General features: G+C 49.3%; 2 protein-coding genes across 2 annotated transcripts in view; one reads left to right on the forward strand and one right to left on the reverse strand.

Moving 5' to 3' along the window:
* TOR1A (torsin family 1, member A (torsin A)) overlaps positions 1 to 1,830 on the forward strand; it is a 9,293-nt gene extending 7,463 nt beyond the window's left edge. The window contains exon 6 of the mRNA XM_010856800.1: positions 643 to 1,830. Within this exon, the coding sequence (XP_010855102.1) occupies positions 643 to 893 (251 nt within the window). The 3' untranslated portion in view covers positions 894 to 1,830. The remainder of the gene's footprint in view (positions 1 to 642) is intronic.
* Positions 1,831 to 3,182: 1,352 nt separating this feature from the next.
* TOR1B (torsin family 1, member B (torsin B)) overlaps positions 3,183 to 9,976 on the reverse strand; it is a 7,214-nt gene continuing 420 nt past the window's right edge. Inside the window, exons 2-5 of the mRNA XM_010856805.1 lie at positions 9,169 to 9,434; positions 7,260 to 7,435; positions 5,520 to 5,647; positions 3,183 to 5,066 (exon numbers count right to left, since the gene is read on the reverse strand). Coding sequence (XP_010855107.1) covers positions 4,825 to 5,066; positions 5,520 to 5,647; positions 7,260 to 7,435; positions 9,169 to 9,434 — 812 coding nt within the window. The 3' untranslated portion in view covers positions 3,183 to 4,824. The remainder of the gene's footprint in view (positions 5,067 to 5,519; positions 5,648 to 7,259; positions 7,436 to 9,168; positions 9,435 to 9,976) is intronic.

Below are 9,976 nucleotides of genomic sequence, written 5' to 3' on the forward strand. Positions count from 1 at the left end.
GCAGACCCCCCGGCCGTGACCCAGCGGGTGCTGGCTCGCCTCAGGAGGGAGTGGGAGGGTCCAGAGGCCGGGGTCCTCCCAGACCCGTGACCGCGGCGGCTCAGGCCTCGTCCGGGAAAGCGTGCGCCCTGCGGCCAGAACAGCACTGTCTTCACACGTTAGTGGGGGCTCTAGCTTTTGGTCCCCCAAACGCTCTGGAGGGTTTGGACACGGTGGCGGCGGCAGAGAGCATCCACCCTGTCACTGATCCAGCCACAGGAACCCCAGCCAGTCGCAAATTTCCAAGAGGCCGGTCTTTCCCCGGGAACTCCCGTCACCTTCCCCGTTCTGTGAACCTGCCAACCTGTGAGTCTCTGGTCCCTTGTCTGCATGGCCTGTCTGTCCTGGGACAGCCGGTGAGCCTCCTTCCCACGTGAGGTCTTGAGCTCACGTCTTGAGAGGCCTCCCCGCCCACTGTGGCGTCACCCTGTCATTGGCTGCTGACAAGCCAGGCGAGCTCACTGGTTAGTCTGCCTGCTCCTTAGACCAGTCTCCCCTGAGGGCAGGCATGGGGCTCCCCCTCGTGGTCGACACACTGCCCACGCGTGTGGACGGGCCGATGGGCAGACCGACGGTGGATGAACAGCACCTTTTTCTTCCCAGGTGGCTTCTGGCACAGCAGCTTAATTGACCGAAACCTCATCGATTATTTCGTTCCCTTCCTCCCGCTGGAATATAAACACCTGAAGATGTGCATCAGAGTCGAAATGCAGTCCCGAGGCTACGAGGTGGACGAGGACATTGTGAGCAGGGTGGCCGAGGAAATGACATTTTTCCCCAAAGAGGAGAGAGTTTTCTCCGACAAAGGCTGTAAAACCGTGTTCACCAAGTTAGATTACTACTACGATGACTGATGGCGCCACAGCGGCTGCTTCCCGCATCCCCGCTCTGGTCCTGGACGAGGAGTGAAATGAATTCGTCCTGTGTGACAGGACAGGCGCTTGCCCGGGCATTATTTTTTCATCCAGCAGAATCTGCAGGCTGTCGGTGACGGATGCAGACGGGGAGCAGCCCCCAGGGCCTGCAGAGGAGGGGAGGAGCCAGCTCCCAGCCCAGCCAAGCCAGGGCTCATGATTTTTTTTTTTTAAAATCATGTTTTAATTTCAAATGTTTCTGTTTCAAGGAAGGATGAATCAGTTTTACTGAAAAATTTATTTAAAATGGTTTTTAACATTATGAGAAACTTTTCAGACTCTTAAGTTGTTGACTTGTGTGTGTGTTAGTAATTTCCTATCATTACAACGTACGCTGTGATGTCACTACTGCGTAAATGCCCACGCCTGCCGCCCTCAGTCTGTCCTCTAGGGTGGCGTGACGGGGACCGAGGCTGGAGCAGCGAGCAGACCTGTCATGGGATGACCACTGCAAGGGCGATGAGCCTTAGACAGCAGACAGACACACTCAGGCCCAAGTGTCCTTCCCAAGAGTGTTCATCACAGTAACACTGTGAACTGTAACACTGTGAATGATCTTAGTAACACTGTGAACAATTTGTTAGAAACAGAATTTCCTGGAAAGCAAAGTGTCTGCAAGCCTGTCGCTTGCCTGTCAGTCAGCTTTGCAATGGCCCCTCTCTGCTTTCCATTCCTGAATGAGTCACGCACTCAGTGGCAGGTTTTGCCAAATTTTCATAAAATACGGTTTTTCATATTTTTTTACTCATTTTCATCATGTTTAATCAACTCCCCAAACCTCTAGGAAAGCTTAGCCCCCATGACGCTGAGCACGGTGTTTCTATTTGTTAAATGCAAATGCTGCCACTTTACAATAAAACGGTATGATTCGTGAATACATTTTTCGTGAAAAAAAAAAACACCTCGAGGCCCTACCTTCTGTGCTTGAGCTGTGAATTGAGACCTAACAGCGCATCCCAGGCTGAAATGGGGAGGAGCGTGACACAGCTGAGGATCCGGGTGGCTCCGGCTCTGCTCAGCTCCCTGGGGTGTCACAGGTTCATGGAGCTCCCAACTCCCAGCTGTGAAGTTCATTCAAGTCTGGAGACCTAGCCCCCACTGAGAAGCCAGGCAGGAGCACAGAGCAGTGTAGGCGCCTAAATACCTTGTATTGTGCAACACATGTGTGCCTACAAGGGCTCCTGTGGGTGTGAGTGTCTGCAGTGCTCACAGGAGCGGTCTTCAGCAGGCACAGAAGACGGGGGACCCCCTGCCTCAGGGCTACGCACCCAGTACAGGAACTAAGGCCACCCAGGCCCCTAAGGCAGCCCTGAGCACTGGAAAGTTCCTGATGTTGCCCTGAAGCTGGCCTGCTGTCGTGTCCCCAGGAGTCACGGAGGGGCTATCCATTCATCTGAAGAAGTCCCCAGCCCCTGGGAGTCTCTATTAGGGGACACTGGGGTCCCTGACTCACCTAGAAAGTTGTCTTCCAGATGAGGCTGTGTGGGGTGAAGTGGAAGCGGCAGAGGCCTGGGACCCAGATGGAGAGAGGGCAGGCTCACGGGGTGCACTTCCAATCTGAAAATGGGGGAGTGGGTGACCTGATGGTGAAGAGGGTCTCAACTTTGTAGAAAGGGCTCCATCCTCAGTCCTAGGAAGAGCCACTGTGAACAAATCACTCGCTGAAAAGCCCAGGTTGAGAGATTAAGCTGAGATCTGGTTAACGTAACAAGGATTTCGTTATTTTCAGGTTCTGGGCGGGAAGACCAGGCAAGCAGGTTTCCTGATCTGAGCTTGGCCACACTTTAGGTCCAGAATGGCAGCCGTGAATCACATTTTAGGGCCTCGCTTTCCTGCCTGCATTAATTTTAGAACATAGCTGTTAGAAAACCAGCTTGGGACTTCCCCAGTGATCCAGTGATTAAGACTGGCTTCCAGTGCAGGGGGTGTGGCTCTGACCCCCGGTGGGGGAACTCAGGTGCCACATGCCGTGGAGTGCAGCCAAAACACAGAGCGAGACCAGCTCTTTCTGATGGTACTTACATCCAGGAAAATTAGCTGGGGTGTGACTCATCATCTAATCCAACTTAACTTTGTACCGAACAGCCTTTAAGGTAAACGTTAACATGAAGACAGCCAACCAGCGTGTTCAGTAAGCCTAATTCACCCAAGTTATTAAAGAGCCTTTCTTCTCAGCTCAAACTTCAGAGCTTCCAAATAAACCAGAAAAAAAAATCTTCAAGTGGCATCTCATGATAAAATTTAAGCTTTATTATTTGACATTCAGTAGGTCAGTCCAAACTCATCTACGTCTTACTCAGGGTGAGGAGGCTGGGCCATGGGCATCTGTGGCCTTTTCAAGTTACAAGTCAGTAACAGCAGTCCAAAGGTAGCCAACACGTCTTGAGTTTATTGCATCATTGTAAACAAGAAATCTTATCTCCTCCTGACCAGACACCCAAAAGGTTCTAAAAGAAATTTAATTTAGATCCAACTTGAAGACAGGTACTAAAAGTTTCAAGCCTCACCTTGACATTTTTTAAAGACTAAGTGTGATCCTCTATAAGGCACTGCCATGCTGTAGGAACATTCATTCTGCCACATCTTATACATATAAAAAAGCTGCATGTTCTCATTACGCGTCTTCAGTTGCATTGCAACCACAAGATGGAGTGATTCACACTGGCTGGAATCAAAGTCTTATTTCCCCAAGGCCAGGGCAGTGCAGCCTGGCACCACCATAAAGGACATCATTCTTAGATGACACCCAGGACCAGCCAAGACCATCTGTTTTAAGAGCATCTGATAAAGAAACAGGAAATTATCCCTTCACGTTTTAAAATAAGCAACGTTTTGTTTCTCTATTAGGTAAGATTCCCAGTAAAAACATTATTAAAAATAGCCATGTTCTTAAAAACTCAAGCGTTTCTAGTGTACAATACTTTCTCTTTGGCAATGCAGAACCTGCAAGCTGACCATCCAGTTGGCACGTGTCATCTGTGGAGAAAGGTGGGGTTCTGCGGATTTCCAATGGTTCTGTGGAGTCAAGTGAAAAGCTGACCCACATGTAAACTGTAACAAGCATTCCACCGTGGGAACCAAGGACTCAAACTCGAAGCCAACGGCTGTGTTCTGATCCATCTCTAGAGATGAGATGGCTGGTGGGACCCGGAGCCCTGGCTGAAATTCAGGAGGAGCAGCAGTACCAGAAAGGCTGCGGTCAACACCAAGTGAGAATTGGGGATGGAATCTCACGACGAGGGTTGTAAACAGCAGCAAAGCCGCGGACAGAAGGAGAGGTCCTGCCCGTTCTGTGGGGCCGCAGGGGCCTGGCACGGAGCCCCCACCCCACAAGCAGACGGCTCGCCCAGCCGTGTGCTTGGCCTTTGGACCTGGGTTCTCCCACTGGACAATCTGTGCCCGAAGGTGCCACCAATGTTACCTGAAAATACTTCATCTTAGTGAACGTGTTCTGTAAAAGAAAAAGAGCTAGAGCTGAAGAGTGTTTCTGGCAGGTGAAAACCAATGCTCCCTGGCTTGCATTAGCCCCTGAACTTTAGTTCAGCTTCTGGGATGAGGGTACCGTTGGGTCAGAAAGAGTCCTTGGCCTCTGTTCTCAAGGCACTTCTGTCAAGGTCAGTTAAGTGTGTGCGGGAGGCGGATTTCAAAAGTTCATTTCCATCTGTGAACAGCTGCGCCGCCGTCATGCTGCAACACAAGTTCACTTGACAGCGGAGCATCATTTCACAAATCAACCCTCAGAACCTTCCGGATCCCGCGAGTCCACAGGTGCAAATGAGCAAACCCCGAGGAGGTCTTCAAAGTGCTTCTTCAGGCCCGGCCCCAGGTCTGCTGGGCGCCTGCTCGCGTCTCAGCCCGCCTGCACGAGGGCTCAGTAGAAGTCCAGCCGTGACTGCACGGTCTTGCAGCCCTTGTCTGAGTATATTTTCTCGTCCTTCGGGAAGAACGTCATCTCCTCTGCCACTCGAGTGACGACGTCTTCATCGACGGCGGAACCGCGGGCCTTCATCTCCGCCCGCACGCACATCTTCACGTGTCTGTACTCCAGGGGCAGGAAGGGGATGAAGTAGTCGATGAGGTTCCGGTCTATCAGGCCGCTGTGCCACAGGCCACCTGGGGAACAGGGCACAGCTGGGTTTCCTGCCACTTCTGTCCTTGTCACCCCGCCAGCGTGCGGCTCCTACAGGGCCTGTCCTGATCCCCAGCACATTCCCCACGTCTGCGGCCCTCAAGATTCGCTTTTGGTCAAGGCTGATGTAAGGTTGGTTGGCTACCCCCGCTAACTGGCTTCTAGAATAGCATGCCCTCCAAAAAAAGAGTCCCTACTTCAGCCAAGCTACAGGGGTGAGCAGATTCTGTGGTTTTGTGAAAGGAAGAGAGACGGCTGGGACTTTCCTGGCAGTCTGGTGGTTAGGACCGGAGCTTCTACTGCAGAGGGCGCAGGTTCGATCCCTGGTTGGGGAACTAAGATCCCACAAGCCGCAGGGCCAGAATAAAAAAAAGAGAGAGAACAGTGATGCTGTGGGCAGGGCGGAGGGCAGAGGGCACCCACTCAGGGAGACTCACTGTGTTTGTTATTGAAGACTCCGACAGACAGCACCGCCTCCAGGTCCTTCAGCTGGATGTCCTCTCTCTTTCTCCCAGCCCGCCAGAAGTCAAGGGCCGTCTTAGTTATGAGGTCTCCGCCTGCGTTGCTGAGTTTGCCAAAGAAACCAGATTAAAATCACACCCTGACTTCTCTATGACATATACACACTAGTATATATAAAAGATAACTAGTGAGAACCGACTACATAGCGCAGGGAACTCTACTCAATGCTCTGTGGTGACCCAGATGGCTAAAAATATCTAAAACACAGTGTACACACGTATATATCACTTTGCTATAACCTCAGATATGCAGATGACATCACCCTTATGGCAGAAAGCAAAGAGGAACTAAAGAGCCTCTTGATGAAAGTGAAAGAGGAGAGTGAAAAAGCTGGCTTAAAGCTCAACATTCAAAAAACCAAGATCATGGCATCTGATCCCATCACTTCATGGCAAATAGATGGGGAAACAATGGAAACAGTGACAGACTTTATTTTCTTGGGCTCCAAAATCACTGCAGATGGTGACTGCAGCCATGAAGTTTTTAAATTTCTTTTGACACTTGCTCCTTGGAAGAAAAGCTATGACCAACCTAGACAGCATATTAAAAAGCAGAAACATTACTTTGCCAACAAAGGTCCGTCTAGTCAAAGCTATGGTTTTTCCAGTAGTCATGTATGGATGTTGAGAGTTGGACCATAAAGAAAGCTGGGCACTGAAGAATTGATGGTTTTGAACTGTGGTGTTGGAGGAGACGCTTCAGAGTCCCTTGGACTGCAAGGAGATCCAACCAGTCCATCCTAAAGGAAATCAGTCCTGAATATTCATTGGAAGGACTGATTCTGAAGCTGAAACTCCAATACTTTGGCCACCTGATGTAAAGACCTGACTCATTGGAAAAGACCCTGATTCTGGGAAAGACTGAGGGCAGGAGGAGAAGGGGGCAACAGAGGATGAGATGCCATCACCTACTCAATGGATATGAGTTTGAGCAAACTCCGGGAGATGGTGAAGGACAGGGAGGCCTGGCGTGGTGCAGTTCTTGACGTCACAGAGTCAGACATGACTGAGCGACGAACAACAAACTACCACAGAAACTAACACCACACTAAATCAACTAGACTCCAATAAAAATTAATTTTAAGAAAAAGACTCTAATCAGGAAACGTACCTGCTCTAAGGTCACTCTTTTTTTTTTTCAGTTTCTATGCAGCTTAAAGCCAAATATATAAACCAGTCTATATGTATTAAAGGGTTGTAATGACTTCTTACTGATGTCACTTATTATCAGGAAATGCTGAGTTTTCTAAGATGGAATCAGTTTGTGATAGTTCTCTAAAGTTTATTTTTAATCAAGGAGTATTTAGTATGTGCTACTAGACAAAGAAAAAAAACAAAGCAACTGCCCTCAGGAGCTGAAAATCTGTTTTCTCAGGCAGAGAAAAAAAAAAAAAAAAAAACTTGGTGTGCAACGCTGCAACTTTTTATAAACCCCAGAGATGACATGTGTAGGTAGCGAAACTGCCTATTTTCAGAAACAATTTCCTTCATTCGTTTCCTCCTGCCCCTGCCCGGTGCCATGCTGACACCAGCAACCTGGAAAAAGTCTGCAAGTTACTTTTGCCAGGCTGGCACATTTGTCCCCAGCACCTCATTCTAGCCCTGGGAAAATGAAGGGCTCGGTACATTCCCACTCAAGAAATGCCTCCCACTGACCTGAGAAAGATGAAGATGGCCTTCCGGTAAGACACGCCATCAATCTGCTCGTAGTAATCCAGGAACGGCTTGATTGCGTCAATGACTCCCGGGTGCAACTTATCCATCTCATCAAATATGAACACAGAGCCCGCACATGCACTCACGTTACCCCGGATCCACCTCTGTAACTGGTCCTGGACCAACCATAAAAGAAGAAATGGGACATGGGGACTCAAAAGGGTGTGCCCAGGGGAGAAATGCTATGCTGTTCTTCACACTCAGGAAGGTGAAAAATCAGAGCTCTCTGGGGTTTAACAAAAACCACATCCTAATCTGCACTCACTGGGTAACTAGTTTTCCAAAACTTCATCTATAAAAAGTGGGAGGAACGTGGCTGATTCATGTCAATGTATGGCAAAAACCACTACAATATTGTAATTAGCCTCCAATTAAATAAATTTTTTTAAAAAATTAAATTTTAAAAAAAGAAAGAAAAAAAGGGGTGGGGGGGGACAGAAACCAGCAGAGAGATGGGTGCTAAAAGGCAAATAAGTGTTTTCCTAACTCAAATGAAGTACCCAGAGCAACTTCTTAAAGGTTTAAGAAGTATAAGATATGTGAATATTTATCATTTCACTGGTAACCAACCAGTAATTTTCATCTCACTGTGGATGGAAATCTCAATTCTACTAGACATACTGAGGAATAAGAAACTAGACTAAGACCAGTGCTGTATCCAAGGCCAGTGCCTTGTATGGCGTTACAAGTGCAGTGAACAAAGACGCTGACCTAGATAACATGTCATGACAAGCGTTTGTGCCTGTATTTCCAGGGAATTATGAAAGAATTTGGAAAATAAGAAAATCATTCTCTTTTTGGCTGTCTTCCCTGTCTTATTGTTTATGTGGCAGATATACACTTTTACTTCCTTGTTCAGTTTCTATTCCTTATCTCAGTCCCCACCTAACACTAAATAGGAACACTAAGGATGTAGGAATACAAGGATGTCCACTTAAACAAGAACCCTACTGGACAACTTAACAATACAATGCCAAGAATGCGAAGGACAGGAGGAGCAAAGGGAAAAACCGCTACTGAGGAGGAAAAAAAATCCTCTGGTCCTCACTGCTTAAATGCAGAGGGCAAGCTGAAGCTACATCATAGGCAGGAATTTATTTTTTCCTTTTTGGCTGTGCTTGAGGGATCTTAGTTCCCTGATCAGGGATTAAACCTGTGCCTTCAGCAGTGAAAACACGGAGTCCTAACCACGAGACCACCAAGGAATTCCCAAAGGAGCCTTAAATAAAGCCATTTGAGTCTGTTTCACTTAACCAAGGGCTGGGACGGGGATGCTGTGCATACTCACTGCACAGCATGGCTACCCTGCAGACTGGGAGACAGGAGATTTGGGTTCCAGTTTCTCATTTGTCGTAAGGTCACAAAGACTGTAGGGAGCAAGTCACCTTCCCGCTCTTGGCTCCATCTTTTAATGGAACATCACCCCGCTGTACTGGGCTTCCCTGGTGGCTCAGTGGTAAAGAACCCACCTGTCAACGCAGGAAATGCAGGTTCGATCCCTGGATCGGGAAGATCCCCTGGAGAAGGAAATGGCAACCCATTCCAGTATCTTGTCTGGGAAATGCCACAGACAGAGGAGCCTGGTGGGCCACAAGTCCATGGGGTGGCAAAGAGTCGGACACGACTTAGCGACTGAGCACACCCACACCCAGCTGTATTATTTTGGAATCGGTGAGGCAGAAGCTGCAGAACTGCAAATGGCAAAGGGTCACCAGGGTGGGGGGCTTGTGCCTTAAACCCGTGGGGTCTGGGGCTACTGCAGCGCAAAGAAAGAATCAGAGGATGGAGTCAGGGAGTGGGTCACCCAGACCAGTCGGAGAAGCCAGAGGACGGGATAACAATTCCTTGCCTGATACAGTTTTATGTGCTGCTCATGAGGGAAGTGCAGGGTCGACACAAACAGGTGGACAAAGTTGCTCTTCAGGCCTTTGGGGTGAAGATTTTCAGCCACAATTTGGCTGACAAAATTCTTGCCTGTGCCAGCCCAGCCGTGTAAGGAGAGAGTCAGTGGTTTCTTGGGATTTTTGTTGTTCTTGAAGCCAGTCAGCGCCTTGAGAATCACCTCTGTGGCCAGATGCTGCCCAAACAGCTTCTCCTCCAAGTCCTGCTTGAGGGCTGCAGGAGCCAGCCCGAGAACAAGAGAGAAAAATACACATTAATCACGCACCAGAAGAGCAGTGCTCGCCCCAGCTGGCCAAAGTGGAAGGCACAGGTTCGCAAAGTGGTCCAGCATGGGATCTCTGCCAAACCCCAGGGCTGGCACTGAGGCGGAACCACCGGGCTGCGGTCACACGAGGCCACTTCCAAGGAAACGGACTGGAGAAGGAAACTAAATGTGTTCGCTCACCCAAGGACTGGCCCTCTCGACTGGGCTGCTTTGCAATTCCCCGAGTCAACCCTACTGGCTTAGAAGAAAACCGAGGGTCAGATGTGGGCTTTCGGGGCGGACGCTGCACGTCTGAAAGGTACTTAACAGGGTCGACACGGCACAGAAAGGCGGGTGCTTTTTCAGTTTCTTCTTACTGTCCTCCCAAGGAATGCAAACTTTTAGGGAGGAAGTTGGGCAGAACCCCCCACGATCCGGAGGATCTCTCCGAAGACACGGCTTCCGAGGCTGCAGCTGGGACCGAAACCCCACCTCTCCCTCCTACCCCATC

Source organism: Bison bison, unplaced genomic scaffold (genome assembly GCF_000754665.1).
Source record: "Bison bison bison isolate TAMUID 2011002044 unplaced genomic scaffold, Bison_UMD1.0 scf7180017864375, whole genome shotgun sequence".
Lineage (NCBI taxonomy): Eukaryota > Metazoa > Chordata > Mammalia > Artiodactyla > Bovidae > Bison > Bison bison.